Source organism: Heliangelus exortis, chromosome Z, assembly GCF_036169615.1.
Source record: "Heliangelus exortis chromosome Z, bHelExo1.hap1, whole genome shotgun sequence".
Lineage (NCBI taxonomy): Eukaryota > Metazoa > Chordata > Aves > Apodiformes > Trochilidae > Heliangelus > Heliangelus exortis.
Window position 1 is genome coordinate 34412956 of NC_092454.1, and position 20478 is coordinate 34433433.

The following is a 20478-nucleotide window of genomic DNA, read 5'->3' on the forward strand; positions in this document are numbered from 1 at the left end:
AGAGGCTTTCTCCCCCTTGGCCCCCCCCAACTCTCCGCCCCCCCCGGTGCCGGGCAGCGAGCACAAGGCGGAGTTTCAGTCGCCGCCATTTTCTGTCCTCACGTCCGACTTCGCTCTCCGTCTCCTTTGCCGCAACTTCCCCGTTGCCTTCGCCGCTTCTGTTGGGACTCCCACCACGCAGGTACGCAGACCATTCGGGCGCGGCGCGGCGGTGCGGGGCGGATGGCGCTGCCCTACTTGCGACGGCAGGGCCTGTTTCCCCCTGGCCCTCACGGAGGGCGGCGGGGGTGGAGGAGACGGGGGGCCGCCTTCCTGCCCTGATGGGCAGCGGCTTTACCCAATGGAGCCGCGGCAGACCCGCGTAATGGAGAGGCGGTGGGTCCAATCCCCTGGTGGTGGCGGCGGTGCGCATCGGCGGTGGGGGCTCGATCCCCTTTCTCTCCTGTACGCGGTGGGGCCGGTGGCTGCCGCAGGTACGCGCAGCCCGCGGCGAGATGTATCCGGGGCCGTCGAGGTGTGGGCGCTGCGCTCGTGCTGGGCGGGGAGGGCGGGGGACGGGGACGGGGACGGGGACGGGACGGAGGCCAGACTAGGGCTCGCTGGGGCCGGCAGCGCTGCTGTCGTGCCCCCCTCGGCGCTTCTGCGTGACGGAGCGATGAGGGAGGCCCGGCCGTACCCTGTCGCAGGGCTGCAAGCCCCGGAAGCCGCCGCTCCCCTGAAGGCCCGTGGGCTCCCTCCCGCAGGGATTTGCTGTGAAATGGGATGAGCGCTGCGTGGGGAACCGTAAAAGCGTAGAATGGCAATGAGAAGCAGAACATAGGTGTGCCCCTGCTTCAGCCGATGTATCACTCTGGCGGCTGAAGGCAGTCTGTGAGCCCCAGCGGCCCCTCCCGCCCCGACAGGATGGCGAGAAGGGTGGCCGCTGTTCCTGCCGGCGGCTCCGGGGTCTTGTGGCCCAGCCAGCGTGGCTCGCAGAAGGGCAGTGCGGTGGAGGCCGGCAGAACTAGCGGGTGCTTTCTGAGGGCGGGAGAGCGGCGGCGGCCGCTGTCGCCTTTCTGCGCCCGCCCTTGGTAACTCTGCGCCCAGGGCGAATTCTCAGGAATTATGGCGGGCGGAGAGGAGGGCGCTCTCGGCCGTGGCCTGAGCGGAGGCGGCCGCGGGAGGCCGATTGGGGGGTGCCCCGCCTCGCCGCTTTGAGGGGTGGCGACGGCGGGAGAACGTCCTGGGCAGATAAGCTGACCGGCTCCGGAGGCTGCCCTGGGGCTGGGGCCGCCGGGAGGTTCCTTTGTGTGTCCCTGGGCAGAGCGGGGTAAATCTCCCTGCGACCGCGTGGTGGTGGTGGAGGCTTTTCCGCTCCCGGCTCCGCCTAGCAGTGGGTAGGCGCCATTACAGCAGCCGCCATTTCTGCTGCTCCCCGCCGCCGGGGGAAGTGGGACCGGGGCTGCGGGAGTTATGTAACGGCGGCTCCCCCTTCATCCCGGGAGCCAGCCGGTCACGCCGCCGCTGCGGGCACCGGGCCTGCAGAGAGAAGCGAGTGGGAAGACCTGCTGCGCTCCGGAGGGGCTGAAGCGCGCCGGCATTTCCCGGCTCTTGTTTTATGTCCGTGATTGCTGTTGCCGCCTCCCGCCCTTCGTGGCCGCTTTAGCCTTTCGGTGTCTATAAAAACATGCCCTTAGTTTAATCCCTCCAACTCGAATTAAACAGCAGAGTGCGGTAACTGAGCACCTAGCGTACCCACAGCTAGAGGAGGTACGGGGTGTAGGGAGAGTAAGCACTAAATAGTGTATTATAGTTAACTCCCCGTGGCCCTGAAGTTTATGGGATGGTTGGAAGTAGAATAAGCAGGGTCCGAAAGGCCCTGGTGAAAACCGTGTAGAAAATCTGGCCGGCTCCTCTCTGTTCTGTCCGGCGTGGTTGAGATTTCGGTATCATTAAGTCTGTATGTATCTGTTAGCTTACTTTAAGTGCTCGGAAAAAGATTAGTGTGTTCTGGGGTGGCAGTGCCTTCTGTTAGCCGATATAAATAGGGCAACAATGACAAATTACCAGATGGGTGAGAGTATGATTATAAAGTTGCATGCACCTTATTCTTTTTTGCTTAGTGGGTACTCAAATGAGTGGCTGCCATTTTCTGGTGCAAGATAAAATAATAAAATAGAGGAAACACGGTATTGTTTGGCTGTGTTAAATGTAGAAACACATTTTTTGAGAGTAATTGGCGAAATTATTTTTTTAGCTGGACCTCGTCCTGGTATAAATTCTTAGTATTCTGAGATTAACTTAAGAAAAGCAGGTTGCATATAAGATAGCTGGAAACTAGTGAAGTCCAGTTACCTTTGAGGTTCTTGGTTGTTTGTACGTGTGCGTGCAGACAGTTATACTACAGACTGTGGTATTTCTAAAAGATTTGTATTTTTTCTTTTGTTCACCTGTTATACTTGAATAAAAAGGTAACATGGTGGAAAATTTGTAAAACTAGGTACCAATTACAATTACTGTAATAGGATTTTTTTTTTTTTGTTACAATTGTAGAACTAAACAGCACAAGAAAACTATAATGTAGTGTCCTATTAAAAAGTAAATCCAGGGCACATATCTTATAAGTGAAATCAGAGCTGGATGCATGTTGATTTTAAATATCTGAAAATAACATTTTAGTAAATGTAGTTACTTAAAACTAGCATGTCTCCAAAAATACAGTTCAGGCAGTAATTGTTTCATGTTTACAGGCTTTCTTTTTATCTCCCCTCAGTGGTCTATTTGGCCTGGGTATGCTTTCTCTTTTATAGAGAAAAGCTATAGCGTGAAAACGCATGTCAAACCTCTGAGTTTTGAGCTGTGACCAGTTGACCAGAGTCACAACTGGTATCTGCTGTTTTCATAGGCTCTTGAAGTGATAGGCTGTTGGATTTTGATCCCGCCCAGAATACTTGAGTTTTAATCTGCAAGGATATATAATAGCAGTAAGTTCTAGAAGCAGGCATTTCTTTTGCTTTTTTCCTTTAGCATAGCATACAGGTTACCTTTTCACAAAGCAGATGTACCAGCTTTTCTCTTCTCCAACAGATTTTCCCTGTCCCCTTAAGAAAAAAAGGCAATGGAGACGGAACAACAGGAGGAGACCTTTACCAGCACAGAGACAAATGGTAAGTTTTTTAAAGGACTACTTCTTTTTAGAAAGAACTTTAAATTTAAATGTTTCTGAAAAATTTGCAATGCCTTAACTGTATCAGATATGTGTATTGCCACTGGTTTCGCATGCTGCGTTAAATTTCTTTTGGTTTTAATTAGGTCATACAATCACAGATGCTTCTGAAGCATAAATGTATAGTCTTTCTATTACCTCAAAATTATGATCAAGTATTTTAAAATGTTTTATGGTTAAATACTCAGTAGCTGTGTGGAAGGTGTGAAGATCTGAGAATACTGTCAAGCATATCCATTAATTGCATTTTGTTCATTACACTTTTACATGTCGTAGTAGAAATGAAAAATTGAATAAAAAAACCCACAGCCTTCTTGGGCATAATTAGTGAGCAAGTCAGGACACGAGTAGTGTTGGTTCATGCCCGTTTCTTCCCGAAAGTTTTTGAAGTAATACTTTACTGTTATTCCACCAGTATCTCATTGTTGGACAAACTAAATGGGAGATTTTTGGCTGAAAGGTTTTTCCCAGTTGTAAATGATAAATAAGAACTAAGTGGATGGTGCCACAGTGGTTTAAACAGCATGTTAAGAATTTTTCACTGGCTGTGTGCAACATTCTCATTTAAACCATAATTCATAGATTTTCTGGAGTTAATCAGTTCGTAAGCTGATGGAATAAAGATCTTTTCCTGTGCTATGGATGGTCAGAGTAGGTGTCAGTAATAAGCACTGGGCTAACAGGGAGAATGTGTTAAGAATACAGAGCAGAAATTTGGCACGTCTTCTATGTTATTACAACTTAGTTAAATAAATGTTTGTGTTTCCCCCCTATGGACCTCTCTACAGGCAAACGTCCTGCAGAAGATATGGAGGAAGAGCAGGCCTTCAAAAGATCTCGGAATACAGATGAGATGGTTGAATTACGCATCCTGCTTCAGAGCAAAGTAGGCTTTTTTGATTTTTCTGTTCTGTCTTGTAGCACAGCTCAAGACAGTGACGAAGTGTATATTCATGTTTAGAAAGAATATGTAATTTATTTAATGTGACATAACTTAAAAGAAATAATTTTAAATGTATATGAATAGTAGTATACTTGTGTTGCGATACAATTACCTTCCAGGGTTCTTCTAACAGTTAAGTCCATAAGGATTGTATAGTTATTTTTAAAAAGGTACTTGCTGAGAAAATGGACCAATAGCAACTATGAAGTGAGTTTTATGCCTTTGAGTGGAAGGTTGTTATTTCAAGGGGAATCACTGTGTATTAGTCTTAGAAAAGGAAGCTGTTTAGAGAATTATTAATGAGTGTAAATGAAATATGGGGCAAGACGAGAAATCCCTAGTATTTTAGTAACTGCAAAGCAGATCTACTAAATTTGTTCATATGTACTGACAGGAAGTTCGTATAGGTATATTTGGGGGTGATGCTTCAGGGTTTGCAAGGGTTTCTTTGACAAGTATAAATAGTTACATTAAAGTTGCTATGTATGAATTTTCTCTTCTTGCTGAAGAAGATTTGTACTTTTTGAGTCATCTCATTCTTTTGTGTTGGCATTGGAGAATGCTAGTTTAACTCTGCCTGGCATTTCTCTCCAATAGACAAGTTACCTGTGGTACTGTGAAATGTTTTGTGTGTTGTTGGCGTAATTACGATCTTTGTGATAAAAGCAATATTTTTGCATGCAGTCCTTGAAATAAATTGGTAAAAATACAGTTTTGCATTTACTGTTCTTTACTATCTGCTGGTTTATTCCTGTTTATGTTAAGAACTTGAGGTTAGTGGCTGTTAATGTTGTTTTTTTCAGAATACACTGCCCTGGGAATTCAGTTAAATTACAGAGATATAAACCAAAATTAGCACTTGAAATTATAAACAAATACCAGGATTGCAAAAGTGGACTTGAAAACATATTCCTTAAAAACAATTACTTAAAAACAATTACAACTAAAAGGGTTGATCAAATAGATTTGGGAAATCCTTAAACTAATTACATTTTTTGAAAGCTGTAGCTATGAGATGGCTTTAACAGAGGTAGAATTGCCTATAATTTCCATTTAAAGTGGAAATACTGGTTGCAAAAATAAATATTCTTCTTACCCAAGTTAGTTGGTAGGACCTGCTTATCATTTTTGCCTTGGACAAACTGTATCAGTTTGTTTCAATTTGATTTGAACCATTGAGAAGCTGTGCCCTTCTGCCCACACTCCCCACGCCAACAGGGTGATGCAAAATAGATTTACCACTCTTAGTCTTGAGTTTAAAAATGTAGTCTGTGCTGTGTTGGCATAGTGTAACTTTTAAAAACTCTTTTTCCAGAACGCTGGAGCAGTGATCGGAAAAGGTGGCAAAAATATTAAGGCTCTTCGTACAGACGTGAGTATATACAAGTTTGAACTAATTTAACACCAATTCTTTCAGGGCACTACATCGAAAGCTTGATTGCGTGCATTTCTAGGAATGGGAGCAATTCGACTCAAACATATCAAGTTCCAAGCCATCTTATAAAGATTTTGAGAGTAGATAACTTAGTTCTTCAATTTCAATTGTAATTAAACCCTAGCTCGACTCATCTGGGAGGAGAGATTTATATTAAACCTCCTCACTTTTGCTCAGGGTTTCGCTAAATTACGCATTAACATTCTAATTAGAAATATTGATAAAGCTTAAAACAATTAATTCTATCATTTCCCATATGCGGGAATGAATTATAGTACTACTGGAACAACTGCAGGTGGCTGGCTTAACCCAGTGATAGAGGAATTCTTTAACTTCCTTTACAAAAGGAAGCAAACAAAATGGTCCATCTGTTCCTTGACAACCTGCACACGAAGCACAGAAATGTTAACGTTAATGTTGCTTCATGTAAATATGGATATAGAACAGTGAAGAACATTCTACTCTTGTTAACTTGGAAGCATTTTTAAATTGTCTTGACTTCTTTTCCTATTCACATTTTACAGTGGGTTGACTCTTGTGATTAGACACATGCTCAGTGTTAATGTTGTGTATTTATAAAACTTGGCAACGCTTCTTAAATTCCATTCGTTTACACTCCTGTACTTAACATCAGCTACAATTTCAACGTTTTTTCCGATCAAGACTCTTCTCAGCACAAGATTTGGCAATATACCACTACAAATCTCTTCCAACTAAGTTCATAAACTACCACAACTAGAATTGAGGTTTAAGCTGAAATGGTCAGGAATCATACATATTCTCACTAACTTCGGCAGCTAGTTGGTTTTCTTCTAGGGTGGGTTTTTTTGCAGGTTTTTTCTTTCCTTTCTCTTTTTTTTTTTTTTTCTTTCCTTCAAAAAAGGTCAACCAATACGTCACCCTAATAAAAAGTCCGGATAATATAGATTGATTTGGAAAACTAGCTTTCCCAATTTTCCCAAAATATCTAGTGATACCAACCTCGACAGGTTTTGTGTCTACCCTCATGAGCCAGCCTGCTACTGAAACATCATATGTTAAAAGTAGAAATAGTTTAGTCAGATCAAAAGACTCATTTTTAAGGTCCATACTGTTAAACCACAGTTGGTGTAGCAATCCGTTATTGTGTTAGTCTTCAGAACAACTTAAGCTTGTTTCATTAATTGAGAGTAATGAGTATAGTCTGTATTAAATTAAAATTTATTGCTTTTCCCCCTTTTCCCTCTCCTTGTTTTTTTGGCCATATATCTCCGTTGCCCATGTACTGGATCGACTTGCCCCTGCGTTGCCCACCATGACGTTGGCCCATCCGCCCCTGAACGCCCATGTGAAAACCCTGGTTGGCTATGCCCAAAAATGTGCTCGTTGCCAAACGGGTACCATACTTGACAACTTCTGATTGAATACCCATGCCCAATGCCAACATCCACGAACGCCAATGACCAATGCAGTACAATGCCAGTGTTTCAGTCCCAGACAGCAGTGGCCCCGAGCGGTATGTCCCAACAGTTTATGCCTCACTGCCTGATTAGAAAGAGAGAAATGTATATATTACCTGCCTTTGATATAATTAAATAGTATCCCCTTATAGACGGTGTATTGTTTTTTTTCAAGTTTTCTGTCTTATTTTCCCCATTAAGTCTTTTTGTCACTGAACTTTTACGTGAGTTGCCCACCCAAACAATCCACTAATTTTATTTCGATGGAAGGAGCACAGCTTCAAGTGTTGCATATTTGCTGCGTTGTAAATCGAATTGTTTCAAAGTAGTCTCTCGCTCTGTCTTTGTGGCCCACCTTGCTCCCCTCAACATTGCCTGTTCATAATTATTTCTGATGAAGTGCTAACTCTGGGTTCACTTTCCTTCACTTCTCATTTGTTTTGTCTTTTTTTTTGTCTTGCATTTGTATTTGTTTTCTTGGAAAGCCCATTAGTAATCTGATTTCTAACTGGTCTCATAACCTTACTCCAGATACAGTGTTCACCACTTGCATATCCCCACTTTTTCGATGAGAAGGTGTGCCAGTTTTGCCGATGTAATAGCGAGGGTATACTAAACTAGTGGTGGCGGGGAACATGAAAATGTTCACTTCTACTTTCAGTTCTGCGTCAGTTTCTTGCCCACTTAATCTGAGCCCTTCCAAAAACTTATTCTGTCTTCCTTTCTTTCTTCAAGACCTACCTAATCTTAAATTTACCATGCATATATATTGGGTGTAAACAAAGATGCATGTGTTGTAAATTGAGCAAACAGGCTTACATTAAATGGGGAGTATTAATTGTAAGCTCTTCAGTGTACTAAATCCTGGTAGAATTTTGTGTATGATGAAAAAAATTTACTTCTGCTTCTTCTTTTCCACATTCTCTTTACTGTCTGGCATTACGACCTTCAACAGCATTTTGAGTATAAGTGCCGACATAGAGACGATTGGAGAAATCTTGAAGAAGATTATCCCAACTTTAGAAGAGGTATGTACTCTAACATTTATTTCTTTTTTAGAGGCAAAAGATTAGCCTCTGAACCTAAAGAATAACCTAGTTTTAAAGCAAGATGGTTCTAGATTATTTGCTGCTTTTTAAGTACAGTAAACTGAAAAATAAAAAATTAAAAGCCTTTTAAAAAGCAGTTGTGACCCTCAAATATTGTTGGCTTTTTTTTTTTTGGTAGAGGGTAATTTGGTCACTGTTCATTAAAGTAACATTTTGAACAGCCTCCCCTGTCAAAATACTTACTTCCTGACTTGTTTTGGCCTCATTTTGAAGTAGTTTTATTTTAACTTGGGTGCTGCATCGACTTTGTAAGTAAGAGTGTTTCACTGTTTGATACCTTCTTGAATCTTTCTCCAGAGTTTTGCAATGTAATGTAATAATTTAAGGAAAATCCGATTTAATATCGGTTTAAGTTGAGGTGTATGCTTAAATAGTTGTGGTCGTATTTAAGGAAATGCAGCATTAAAATTCAGCAGTAAATCAAGTCATACTGGTGTGTTTGAAGAAACGAAACACAAATATTTAAAGTTTTTATGTGACTTGTGTTTTACTCTTTTCCATATATGCATCTTTCCTGCAGTATCAACACTACAAAGGCAGCGACTTCGACTGTGAATTGAGACTTCTCATACATCAAAGTTTGGCAGGAGGAATTATTGGTGTCAAAGGTGCTAAAATTAAAGAACTCAGAGAGGTACTTGCATCATGTTCTCCCAAGACTTTCTGTTTAATAAAGAAGTTAGTGTAAGGGGAAAGTGTACTTATCTTCTTCAGTGATTCCTTCAGAACATCCTGCATACATGATTTCAGTGTTCTGAGGTGGATCTGTGATTTCCATCTGTTTATCAAACTCAGAAGTAAAGTCATTGTTGATGACAGAGCCTAAGACTTACAAACATCGGAGCCACAAGTGAAAGAGAATAAAATCGGACTTTTTTCTTCTTCCTGCTAAACTATGCCATCACAGATTATAAAAAAAAAAAAAAAAAAAAAAAAAAAAAAAAAAAAAAATTAATAAAAATCACAGAATGATTTGGGCTGGAAAGAGCCCTTTAAAAGGGACACCTTCCATCAGATCAGGTTGCTCAAAGAACCCTCCAACCTGAACTTGGAACACTTACAGAGAGGGAGCATCCACAACTTCTTTGGGCAACCTGTGCCCTTGTCTCACTGCCCTCGTAGTGAAGAATTTCTGTCTAACGTCTAAACTAAACCTACCCTCTTCCTAAAGCTAAACTGGTTTTTAAGAACTCATAAGTGAGCAAGCAAGCACTTAAAAAAGGCTGCAAACTTTTTTGTCTTTTGGACTATTTCTTTACAAATTCTTAGTGGGTTTCTAAAGTTGTTTAAAATATATTAGACAATTTTGGATTTTTTTTTCTCCAACAGAACACTCAGACCACCATTAAGCTCTTCCAAGAGTGTTGTCCTCATTCTACTGACAGAGTGGTCCTTATTGGTGGAAAACCTGACAGAGTTGTTGAATGTATCAAGATTATTTTGGATCTTATCTCTGAGGTAATGTTTATTGAATTTATTATTTCTTTGTTATTCACAAATGTTTGGGGTCATTTGAATGAGAAACAGTTTGTTTCAGCCTCCATTTTTAATTCAATACCTCTTACTTTCCCAGTAAAAATTGACCGTAACCACCTTCTGAACTGTTTCTGTTTTCTTGGATCAGAATTCACCTTATGAGGGAGGAAAGCATTTTTTGGTACTAGTGAGCCATTATTCATTCTGTCCATGTTGTTCACATGCAGAAAAAATTGGAAGGAAGGGAGACAAAATTTATACATCACTGATAAGTAACAGCAGTTTCTCTATCACAGTTGAGTTTGTAGAAAACACATCACCATCTCCTTTCTTACCAGCACAGTGAAATCAGGAACACTTTCTAAATGCATTAATTAATGTTTATACATGATATATATTAATTTAATTAAATACGCCAGCAGTAGTAGTAGTAGTCCTAATTTTGTTTTGGGTATTTATTGTTTGTTTCAGTCTCCGATTAAAGGACGGGCCCAGCCTTATGATCCGAATTTTTATGATGAAACGTACGATTATGGTGGCTTCACAATGATGTTTGATGAAAGAAGAGGGCGTCCAGTAGGCTTTCCGATGCGTGGAAGAGGAGGTTTTGATCGAATGCCCCCTGGTCGTGGTGGACGACCTATGCCTCCTTCAAGAAGAGATTATGATGATATGAGCCCTCGCAGAGGCCCTCCACCACCTCCACCTGGTCGTGGTGGTAGAGGTGGCAGCAGAGCTCGTAATCTTCCACTTCCTCCTCCACCTCCTCCTCGTGGCGGGTGAGTTCTTCCATAAATGTATTATACAAACTCAAGTTGTGTAGATTAGCCTGAATCATGTTCATCTTTCCAGTGTTTTTTCCATGTTGGTAGTGATTACACAGAGTGAGTGTGTATTAGACCAGAGTATTTTTGAAAGTACTGGAATTCAGGTATTTGCTGCATTGTAGTAATCTTAACAGGAATATAGTAATTTGTTCTGTAACTTCTGTTCTTGGCTAGAGTAGTATGAAATTACTGTGTGTGAACCATGAATGTGAAAATTCTAATGAATTATAAACTAGGCAAACCAGTTTGTAATGTAATTCATGTACTTCTGCTTTTTTCATTTTAGAGATCTTATGTCATATGACCGAAGAGGCAGACCGGGAGACCGTTACGATGGCATGGTACGGCTTTAAAATTTGCCTTATTCTGTTCTGTAAGCACAGTTAGCATGCTGACTGTCTAAAGATACTGTTGCTGAATACATGCAGTTATGTGTGGGATATGTATGGTCTGATTATAAAACCAGAATGTTTTATCCATGCAGGTGGTCCCGCCTATGGAGGAATGCTTGGTGTGTAAGTGGTATCTGAGATGTGATCTGTTGGTTTTTTTTTTCTCCCTGTATTTAAAAAATTTATATGTGCTCTACTCTGCAGGTTTGTTTGTACTGACTGACCTTGCATTTTTTAATCAGTGACAGAAATAGAAGTTGGTAAAAGATACATTTAAATGCAGTTGTCTGAAATTCATTGATTCATACAACTGTTCTTGAGACTAATGTTGGAAAACATTAGCGTAGATGGAATAATAATTATAGAATAATGTCTATGAAGAGCTCTAGTTGATCTGGAAGGTGACTGCTCTTTTGAATTATATGTTACCTTATTTGCTGGGTTTTCTTGTCTGCAAAAAAATTCACTGTAATTCCAAATGTTCGGAGCTATGCACCTTGTTAAGTTAAATTTTAAATTAGGTACATTGAATCATATTAATGCTAATACTTGCTTAGAAAAAAACCTCTCATAGTATATGGAAGCTTTAAAAAAGTTTCAAAATACATTCTTCCATGCGATATTCCGAAATGTGCTTCCCAGCAGTCATCTGCTCTAGTACTAGACCTTTCTGGGAAAAAAAATCCGTGTCTGGGAGGTTAATCTCTATAGCAAGAATCTTTTCTCCTCTGGCTTTGCTTGGCACCTTTAAGATAACAGGTGATACCAAGTTGTGGTTTGTTTGGTTTTCCTTTTACATGAACCGAAAAGTATGTAGTGAAGTATGAAATGGCTAACCAAATGGGCTTTACACATATCCTCCTCCTTTAAAGTAAGAGTTACTAGAAATACAGACTGCAAGAATGTTGCATGTGTACTTACAGATACAGGATGCAGGAAAGATCTGCACACAGTTAGAAAAATTGTTACCTATGCTACTCCACCTGTGAAGAAATTGAAAGAACTGAATTGCACCTTCTTCAAGAGTCCTCATTTGTATTTATGTTTCAAAGCTCATTTATTTATTGTGGTATTTGTGGCTAATAAAGCTAGTGCTAAAACATACAGACTGAGCAGCTTGCCCTTCTTTGGGTTGAGCACAGTCTTACTTAGGTTAATGCTTGGCCAGCTAGAACAGAAAATCCATTTTGACTTCTGTTTAGCCTGACTTCTGTCAGGTTGGCCTTTGCTTTCTTGACATGGGCTTCTACAAGTAAATGGAGTCATCTCTATTTTGTTCCAAAAAGCAGTTTCTGTTCCTTTTCACTGTGAAGCTGCTCATGGCTCTGGCTCCTTCATGGCTAAGTATCATAGCCTGTTTAAAGTGAAGACTGCTTCCCAACAAAGACTGTTTAATTTCTAGTTTTAGTTAACCATTGTGTAAGCAGGTAGAAAGTCTTGGATTATGAGGCTGGAGTTGGAAATGTCATTCCAGAAATCTAAGGTCTTTCTGTGCTACCCTTTATTTCGTATAGAAACTATTTTCTAGCAAAACGTGAAAACCAGAGAGAAAAAACGTCATTGTGGTTTGTGAACCAAGTAATACTTGGGAATGGCTGTTTTCAGGATACAGAAATGCTCTTTCACATGAATTGCATTTTAGATAGATGGAGTCAAAGGGAAGACGAGATGCTTTTCTCAGATGAACGTCTTCAAAACCATAGAAATACTGACATGTCGGACACATGGTATTAGGTTTTTTTTTAGTAATACTCATTTCCACTTAAAGCAAAATAACTGCTCAGAAAAGCTCAGAAGCTTTAAAACAGGATGCTCAACTGTGAATTTTATAGAATTAGAGATATGACAGTATCAACAGCCTTTTAAATGCCAAAATGAGAAAAACCTATATTGTGATTTGAAAATAGGTTAGTTCTTGCCCATGCAGACTCAGTCACTTAAGAAAATGCTTGTCTGATAGCATGGCTTACAGTAGTAGTATAATTCTGCACAGCCATTAAAAGAATTTTTGGGGTTTATAATCTGTCAAGAAGCTTTTTTGTGAAGGACCGAAATGTATTGTTTCTCTGTTAGGAGACAAATATTTCACTGTATAACTAGTCCAAATGAAATGTGGGTGGACCATAATGGGTATTATGACAGTTGAAAAAACTTGAAAGTAGTTTCAGTATTTTTTTGCATCTTCATCCCCATGGGTCTTTCAGATAAATAAATGCGCATAGATAGCAGTGTAAAGGGGTGGAAAATAAATTGAAGGATATATGAAAATGAATTGAAAAATGAATTGAAGGATATAAAATTATTTTATGCCGTTGCCTCTTTTTTAGCTATGTGAAGAGGTACTAAAATTTTCAAAGAAACTTAAGATTTTAAAAATTGAGTTAATAGACACTTAAATCAGAATGTCTCTTGTTAAGTGGACTGTCTCCTCACAGACTTCTGTGAGTGTCTTCAGCCTTCTAATGTACTTTTGCTCCTTCCTGTAGCTCCTAATATTTTAGTTTTTTTAACTTATATATGGAATACATAGAACTATTTTGGTTGTGAAAGACCTTTAAGATCATTAAGTCCATCTGTTAACATAGCACACTGCCAAGTCCACCATTAAACAATGTCCCTAAGTATTCAAAGGACATGTAACTGGTGCTTATGGTGACTCAACCCCTTCCCTGGGCAGTGTGTTCCTGTGCTTGACGAGTCTTTTCAGTGAATAAAGTTTTCCCAATACCCAGTCTTAATCTCTCCTTGTACAACTTGGGGCCATTTTCTCTTCTCATGTTGTTTGCCAGGGAGAAGAGAGCACTCTCCACCGTGTGGAGTCCTTTCAGGTAGTTGTAGAGAGAGATAAGGTCTCCCCTCAGCCTCTTTTACTCCAGGCTAAACAACCCCAGTTCCCTCAGTTGCTCCTCATAAAACGTGTTCTCCAGAGCCTTCACCGGCTTTGTTGCCCATCTTTAAACACTCCAGCACCTCAATGTCTGTCTTGTAGTGAGAGGCCCAGAACCGCACACAGTACTCGAGGGATTGCCTTGCCAAGTACAGGGGAACAGTCACTTGTCCTGCTGGCCACACTATTGCTGATACAAGCCAGGATGCTGTTGGCCTTATTGGCCACCTGGACACACTGCTGGCTCATACTCAACCATCCAGCAATTGACACTTCTGTGTCCTTTTCCTCTGGGCAGCTTCCCAGCCACACTTCCCCAAGCCTGTGGCATTGCATGGGGTGTTTCTCGTGACCCAGCTGCAGGATGCAACACTTTGCTTTGTTGAAATTCATATCGTTGGCCTGGGCCCCTTGATTCGTGTATATGTGGATAGATACACGCATGTATATTTTAATGATAAATGCTTAAAGGTACATGCACTTCAAAAAATATAACATTCTGTTTGTGTAATTGATGATTATTAAAAGCTTGTGAAAAATCAGTAAGGAGAAGGTGTGACAACTCTTCTAATGATGTGTTTAGATGTTGGAATAAAGTAACAAAATTTCACTTCCGTAGGTCACTATTTAAAACCAGAAAATTATTATGAAAGAATCTGACATCATTAAAGACCTGAATGCATTTTCTTTCATTGGGTGTAAAAGTTTAGCCCTTTGCCACATCCAGCTATTGTGTCTTTTTAAAAATCCTTGTACCACTAGTCACTAGTACAAATGAGTGCAGAGTAGAATAGTCTGTAATGTAGAGATACCTTGTTGGAGAAGCTGGTTTTAGAGTGCCCAAATGAACGTCAGTTGCTGAAATCATATAATTCTGAAAGAAATACTATATGTTATGTTCTAAAAACATTACTTTAATATGGTGTTCTAACAGTGTTAAAAAAAAAAACAAACCAAAAACAACAAAACCACCCTAGAATTTTTTCAAGCTTTGTTTTAGTATTGTGTAATTTTCTTTGTTAGAGGAAAAAATCTGCCTCTACTACAGAAAGAGGGGAAAAAGTGAGGGTGACCATTTACAGTTCCCTAAAAGTAGTATTATAAGGGAGCAAATCTTGAAAGTCATCTAAATCACACCCTTAAAAGTCTTTGTAGTTATTTGTTTGTACCAGTATGTATTGTATTTGCTTGCCACGTTACATGTGAGTGCATGTGACATGGACTTAATGTAGATTTCTTTTCCTTTTATTACGTTGTGTGAAAGATGATGCAGTGTCATGTGGATGCCTGTGATGATATGCAGCCGCCAGAGCTGGTGAGTGTTATCAGATTTTTGAAAACTTTCGTTAAACATGTTAAGTGATAACAGGAACCTCTTAATTTTGAGAGTAGTCAGTGGCAGATTGCATGTGTTGAAAATCATAAAGCTGTCTTTCTAACTCAGAAATTGTTGGAAGTTTGTCCTAACAGTGTGTCCTGTGTGGGCAAGTAATATTAATTAAAAAATGGAAGTATGCAGCAGTACAGCCAAAAGAGAAGAGCTTTTTTGTACTTCTTTTGCCACTTTTACACCCATTTTCTATGGTAAATAGTAACTTTCTCCATAACTGTTGCACTGTAGATGCATGCACTCTAGGATATATATTTTGTGTTAACTTCATGATGAAAGAGTCATAAGATCATCTGGTCCAGGCTTTCTTGGCAGAAGCACAGTTTAGAGAAGATGGCCCAGCATTCTGTCCATCTGAATCTTAGAAGTGCACAACGTTTGCAAATCTACCACTTCACTGGGGAGACTATTCCACTTCCTCATATTTCAAGCAGCAAATATTAAAATCAGCTCCTTAACTTACATTTGTAGATAAATTATTATTCTTTACTTAGTATGTTTGAAAACATACCATTTGATTGTGTAGGTTTTGACAAGAGAAGTTATGGGGTTCATCAGGTGTTCATGCTGTCTAGAAGTGCTGCCAAGTATGAAACGTCAGTTCTTAGCTTATATAAACAGAATAAATGTGGTTGTTTACTCATCTGTTGTGAAGTTAATTTGCCCTGTTGTCTGAGGAGGCAGAAATAATTAAGGAAAAAATTGTTCTTGAAAACAGATTAGCCCAAAAAGACATCTGTGGCAAGTATCAGCAGGAATACATCTTCATGTATTCAGTTTGCTGCTCTGATCAGCCTTGGAAATAAGTCTTAGTCAGAGTCCTTCATTCTCTTATGTTTCGGACTGTGCTACAACCTCTATTATGATGTATTGCAATCTGTATTGCCAAGTAATGTGATTATAGAGTATAGTGTGCTTAAAGGCAGAGGAGATAGGGTGAACACTTTGGTCTGAGTAACTTTAATTTTGATGTTTTGAAAAGATAGTAGGTAAATAATATTTTAGGAAAAGTTACTGCATTAATGCCAATGCCTCTGTGAAACATAGCTGTGGTTGGTTACACTTTGCTAGCTGCAGGTGCCCAACTAGCTGCTCTCTTTCCTCTCCCTCAGCAGGATAAGCAAGATGGAAAAGTTTGTGGCTCAAGATAAAGACAGGGAGGTAGATTAATAATTATCATCAGGGGCAAAACATATTCAGCTTAGGGAAGATTAATTAATTTCCACTTAAAAATAGAGCAGCATGGTGAGAAACAAAAAGGAGAACTAAAAACAGCAAGCCCCCATTTCAGTTCTTCCCATGCTTAACTTTACTCTATGTCCTGCTTCTCTACTTCCTCTACCATGAGTGTGGCAGGGCACATGGGGAATGGCAGATTATATGTGATATTTTGTGTTCCTTCTTCCCCACTCTGGTCCCCTACTCCGGTGTGGAGTTCCTCCCATGGGATACAGTCATTCACAAACTGCTCAAATCTGGATGTTTCCAAGGGACTGTAGTTCTTCAAGAACTGCTCCAGCCAGGGTCCCTTTTATGAGATACAGTCTGCAGGGTTGTTTCTCTCATGTTTTTTCCCCTTTCTTAGCTCTCACAGGCCGTTCGGTTTTGTTTGGGTTTTTTTTACACTTTCTTAAATGTTATCACAGAGGCTCCAGCTTTGCCAGTGGTCTCAGCTTTAGGAAGCAGTGGGTCCACGTTAGTGTTTGCTAGAACTGACTGGCTTTGTCTGGCAGGGGCATACCCCACCAGTTCCCCAGAAATCAAACTCTGCAGAACTGTGCCTGTCTATCCTCTACTTCTGTAGGAAAGGGTAAAAAAGAAGTCTTGTGCATTTACAAGGCATTTTATGAAATTAAACACTCTTATCAAATACTGATCTCTACATATCTTAAAAAGAGGCCAGGAATGTTCATTGCAGTGATTTGCATTTGCTTATATGGTGGTTGTAGCAGAGGAGAAGTAACTTATGTCAGGATTACCTATTCTAAGATACAAAGTATTGTAGCATAGTTTGAACTGAGGGAAAAATAGCAACCATCCCTAGGACCTTTGGGTTTGTTTTTTGTTTTTTTTTCCTGAAGACGGAACAGGAGGATTGACAGTAACTGGGTGAACACTTTGTCCCAGACCCAGAGATTTGAGTCTCTCTTGAGCTAGATTGGTAGCATTAATAAGGCTGCACTTTAATCTTTTCATTTAAATTTAAGTTTAGACAAGGGGTCAGGAGCTGTCTACCAGTAGCTGTAGTGAGACTGGTAAACTGGTATAGTTTGACCCTGATGTCATTTGATGCCTTGCTCCCTGAGGATTTGACAGGGCAGCATAAGAGGTTGATTTTTATTTCTGATTTGCTGCCTTAACCCCAGGGTGCCTGTGGCACAGCACAGTTGTATTTATGGTAAGGTAGAGTGCTGAGATTTTTGTATAAAATAGGCTCAGAGTTAACATTATGGTATCTAGGATGAAAGTACATTATTGAAGAATGGGTATTCACTAATTGTTTGGGTTTTTTTCCCCTTACAGTTTGAGGGTGGCTCTGGATATGGTAAGTGTTTATATAGAATCTTTATATGTACTTCATTATGTAGTCATTAAAGGGCTTGATGCATACGTTTAAATCAGACTATTCTTATGCAGGGGGTCGTGGTTCTTATGGAGATCTTGGTGGACCCATCATCACAACACAAGTAACGATTCCCAAAGATGTAAGTAACGTCTTGCTTTCAAATTTTTTTACTCTTAAAAATAAGAGGTCACAGCCTTTTTTCATATTATAAGTAAATCACTATTATTATAAGTAAACCACTATTTCACAAATAACTTTCTAAATCTCCAGTAATCTTAAGTGGATTTTTTTGTCTTCACTTGAGAAGCACACTAAAATATTTTACTAATTGTTAATATTCAGTAATAGAGATGGTCTGTGTAATTTAATTTTTGCAAAAAAAAACCCCGAACTGGTTCGTCCAGTTTTATACTGCCTGTGCTAATACATCTAATACTGCAGGGGGTGTTTTGATTCTGTAAAGAATTAAGTTTTCATTGCAGCTGTAAGTAATAAACTTACGGAAGCTACTCAGACAGTGCTGTGATTTTCATAACTTTTTAGAGAGAAAGTTATATTGGGAAATTAATGCTTTGGTTTCTCCCCTAGTTGGCAGGATCAATTATTGGAAAGGGCGGCCAGAGAATCAAACAAATACGTCACGAGTCAGGAGCTTCAATTAAAATTGATGAACCATTAGAAGGCTCAGAAGATCGGATAATAACTATTACGGGAACACAGGACCAGATACAAAATGCACAGTATTTACTGCAAAACAGGCAAGTTAACGTTTAATGTTGTCACAACTGTCAGTTTTAAATTGGTTGGCATGTATGTTTTAAAGCTGCTGTTCTCTGTAATGCAGTTTTTAGAAGGCAGGTTTTAAGTCATTGTTTGAACCTAACTTCTCCAGTGGTAGTTCTGCTTTGATTCTCTTCTGTTCTCCATTGTAATTAAAATGAAGACACCCTTTAAACTAATCTTGCTGGAAGACGCCCTAATCAAGCAGTCCTCTCCTTTCTCTGGTGAAAACTGCTGCAAAAAACTACTTGAAATAAATTATATAGAGCCTGTAGAAAGTATAGAAGAGATCATTGGATGTTGGTCTAGTTCTGTGTGGAAGACTAGTGATTTTGTTGTTTTTAGATAACTAAATTGACAACAAATCACAGTCTGCCATATGGCACAGGCCATGCCTCTACAGGACAAGTTGAAATCGATTTGGTGCTGAAGTGCAGCATTTCACACCTTGCTGACAGTACTTTGTGTACAGTACAAATACAAACAGCTTCAGATTTAGTTTGCTTAGTTTTGCTTTATTAACATGTTGGCAGTTATTAAAGATTTTCATGTTTTAACTTGAATGCTTGGCTTTAGATTGCTAATACTTAAATGTACCTAAAATATATGAATACACCTATAATTATTAGCCATTAATATTTTTAAATTATTTACTTTTAAATTTATTAGAAATTTGTAATTTAATCTGCTTTAAGAATGTCATTGTGAATGTTGATGCAAGATGTACGGTCCATCATTCTAATACATGCTTTTTTCTTTTTCTTTTATAGTGTGAAGCAGTATGCAGATGTTGAAGGATTCTAATGCAAGATTATTTTTTCTTTTTTATAGTGTGAAGCAGTATTCTGGAAAGTTTTTCTAAGACTAGTGAAGAACTGAAGGAGTCCTGCACCCTTTTTTTTTTTTTTTTAATCTGCTTCTGTTTAAAAAGCCAACATTCCTCTGCTTCATAGGTGTTCTGCATTTGAGGTGTAGTGGAATCTTTGCTGTCCACCAGATGTAATGTTTTAGTCCTTAAAAATACACGGGGGGAGGGAAAAGGGCACATGAGACTAACATTGAAATTTTGAAGCAGCAGCAGAGAGAGTGGATATTTTGTTCATTGTTGGTGGTAACTTGTAATGCTTTTCTGTAATTGTTGTGAACACCCTGCTTTTATGTACACTGTATTTTTTTCTGAAGGAGGGAGAATACTGGTAGTCCTAACGTCCCTTGCATTCTTTGAGAGCAATGTGCAGAATGTAATGCTCTTTTGTAAGAAACATTGTATGATTTTTAAATAAATTTAGTGAACCTACTCTTGGTGGTCATTTTTCTTCATACATACATAAGGTCATACCTAAAATAGATACACCCTTTCCCCACAAATGAAAGTTGCTGTTAAATTTGCTCTTCTGCTTCTTTGATATAGGTGGAATTACATGGTTTTTTTTGACAAATTAAAGAAATCGTGTGAAAACTGACTTTTTTGCTGTTCTGGAAAAAAATGCACAAATATTCATGCAAATGTTGTGTAGAACTTGACATACTTGCGAGTGTTTGGCCCTCCGCAGTACATATATATATTGGTGGCGGTATATAAATAAAATATTTAAAACCTTTGTGATGTCACTGAGTTAACAGTGGTGAAGTACACCTGGTTATAGACAGCTTGCTTAATGCAGATAACACTGTTAGAAATAACAGTTGCTGTACCATTACTGAACGAATTATAGTGTTCTGAGCTTCTATTTGTATGAGGTAGGAATTCATATAAATTGGCAATTTGACAGTATCTAACTCTGTAACTTGGTTTTCATCGTATGCAAAACTTGATTTCCCTGTTGTATGTTCCATAGAAATTATTTGTGAAAAATAAAAAAATATAAGGCCTCTGGATATCTCATGTAATACCTTGGCATTTGTATTTATAGTTTACAAGTTTAAATTTCACTTCCTGAATAAAAGCAAATTTTAAGATGTGAAAGTGTGTTGCACATGTGGATATGGTTGGTCCAGACTGTTCTTTCACTTACGGTTTGGTATTCTG

The 20478-nt window shown here is 39.5% G+C and overlaps 1 protein-coding gene across 10 annotated transcripts; it reads left to right on the plus strand.

The window, feature by feature from the left end:
* The first annotated feature begins 36 nt into the window (after positions 1 to 36).
* Positions 37 to 19746, plus strand: HNRNPK (heterogeneous nuclear ribonucleoprotein K). 10 transcript variants are annotated; one of them, XM_071732096.1, is made up of 16 exons: positions 37 to 181; positions 3067 to 3146; positions 3994 to 4091; positions 5464 to 5520; positions 7035 to 7078; positions 7978 to 8050; positions 8652 to 8765; positions 9461 to 9589; positions 10079 to 10386; positions 10721 to 10775; positions 10919 to 10945; positions 14978 to 15028; positions 17627 to 17648; positions 17726 to 17808; positions 18258 to 18427; positions 19220 to 19746. In XM_071732096.1, exons 2-16 carry the CDS (start codon positions 3098 to 3100, stop codon positions 19251 to 19253), a joined length of 1314 nt encoding a protein of 437 aa, XP_071588197.1. In that variant the 5' UTR covers positions 37 to 181; positions 3067 to 3097; the 3' UTR covers positions 19254 to 19746. The 10 variants fall into 10 exon arrangements, with proteins under 10 accessions (XP_071588197.1, XP_071588201.1, XP_071588206.1 ...); XM_071732100.1 differs by having other exon boundaries at positions 19281 to 19746; XM_071732097.1 differs by lacking the exon at positions 37 to 181 and adding an exon at positions 351 to 473.
* The last annotated feature ends 732 nt before the right edge of the window (positions 19747 to 20478 follow it).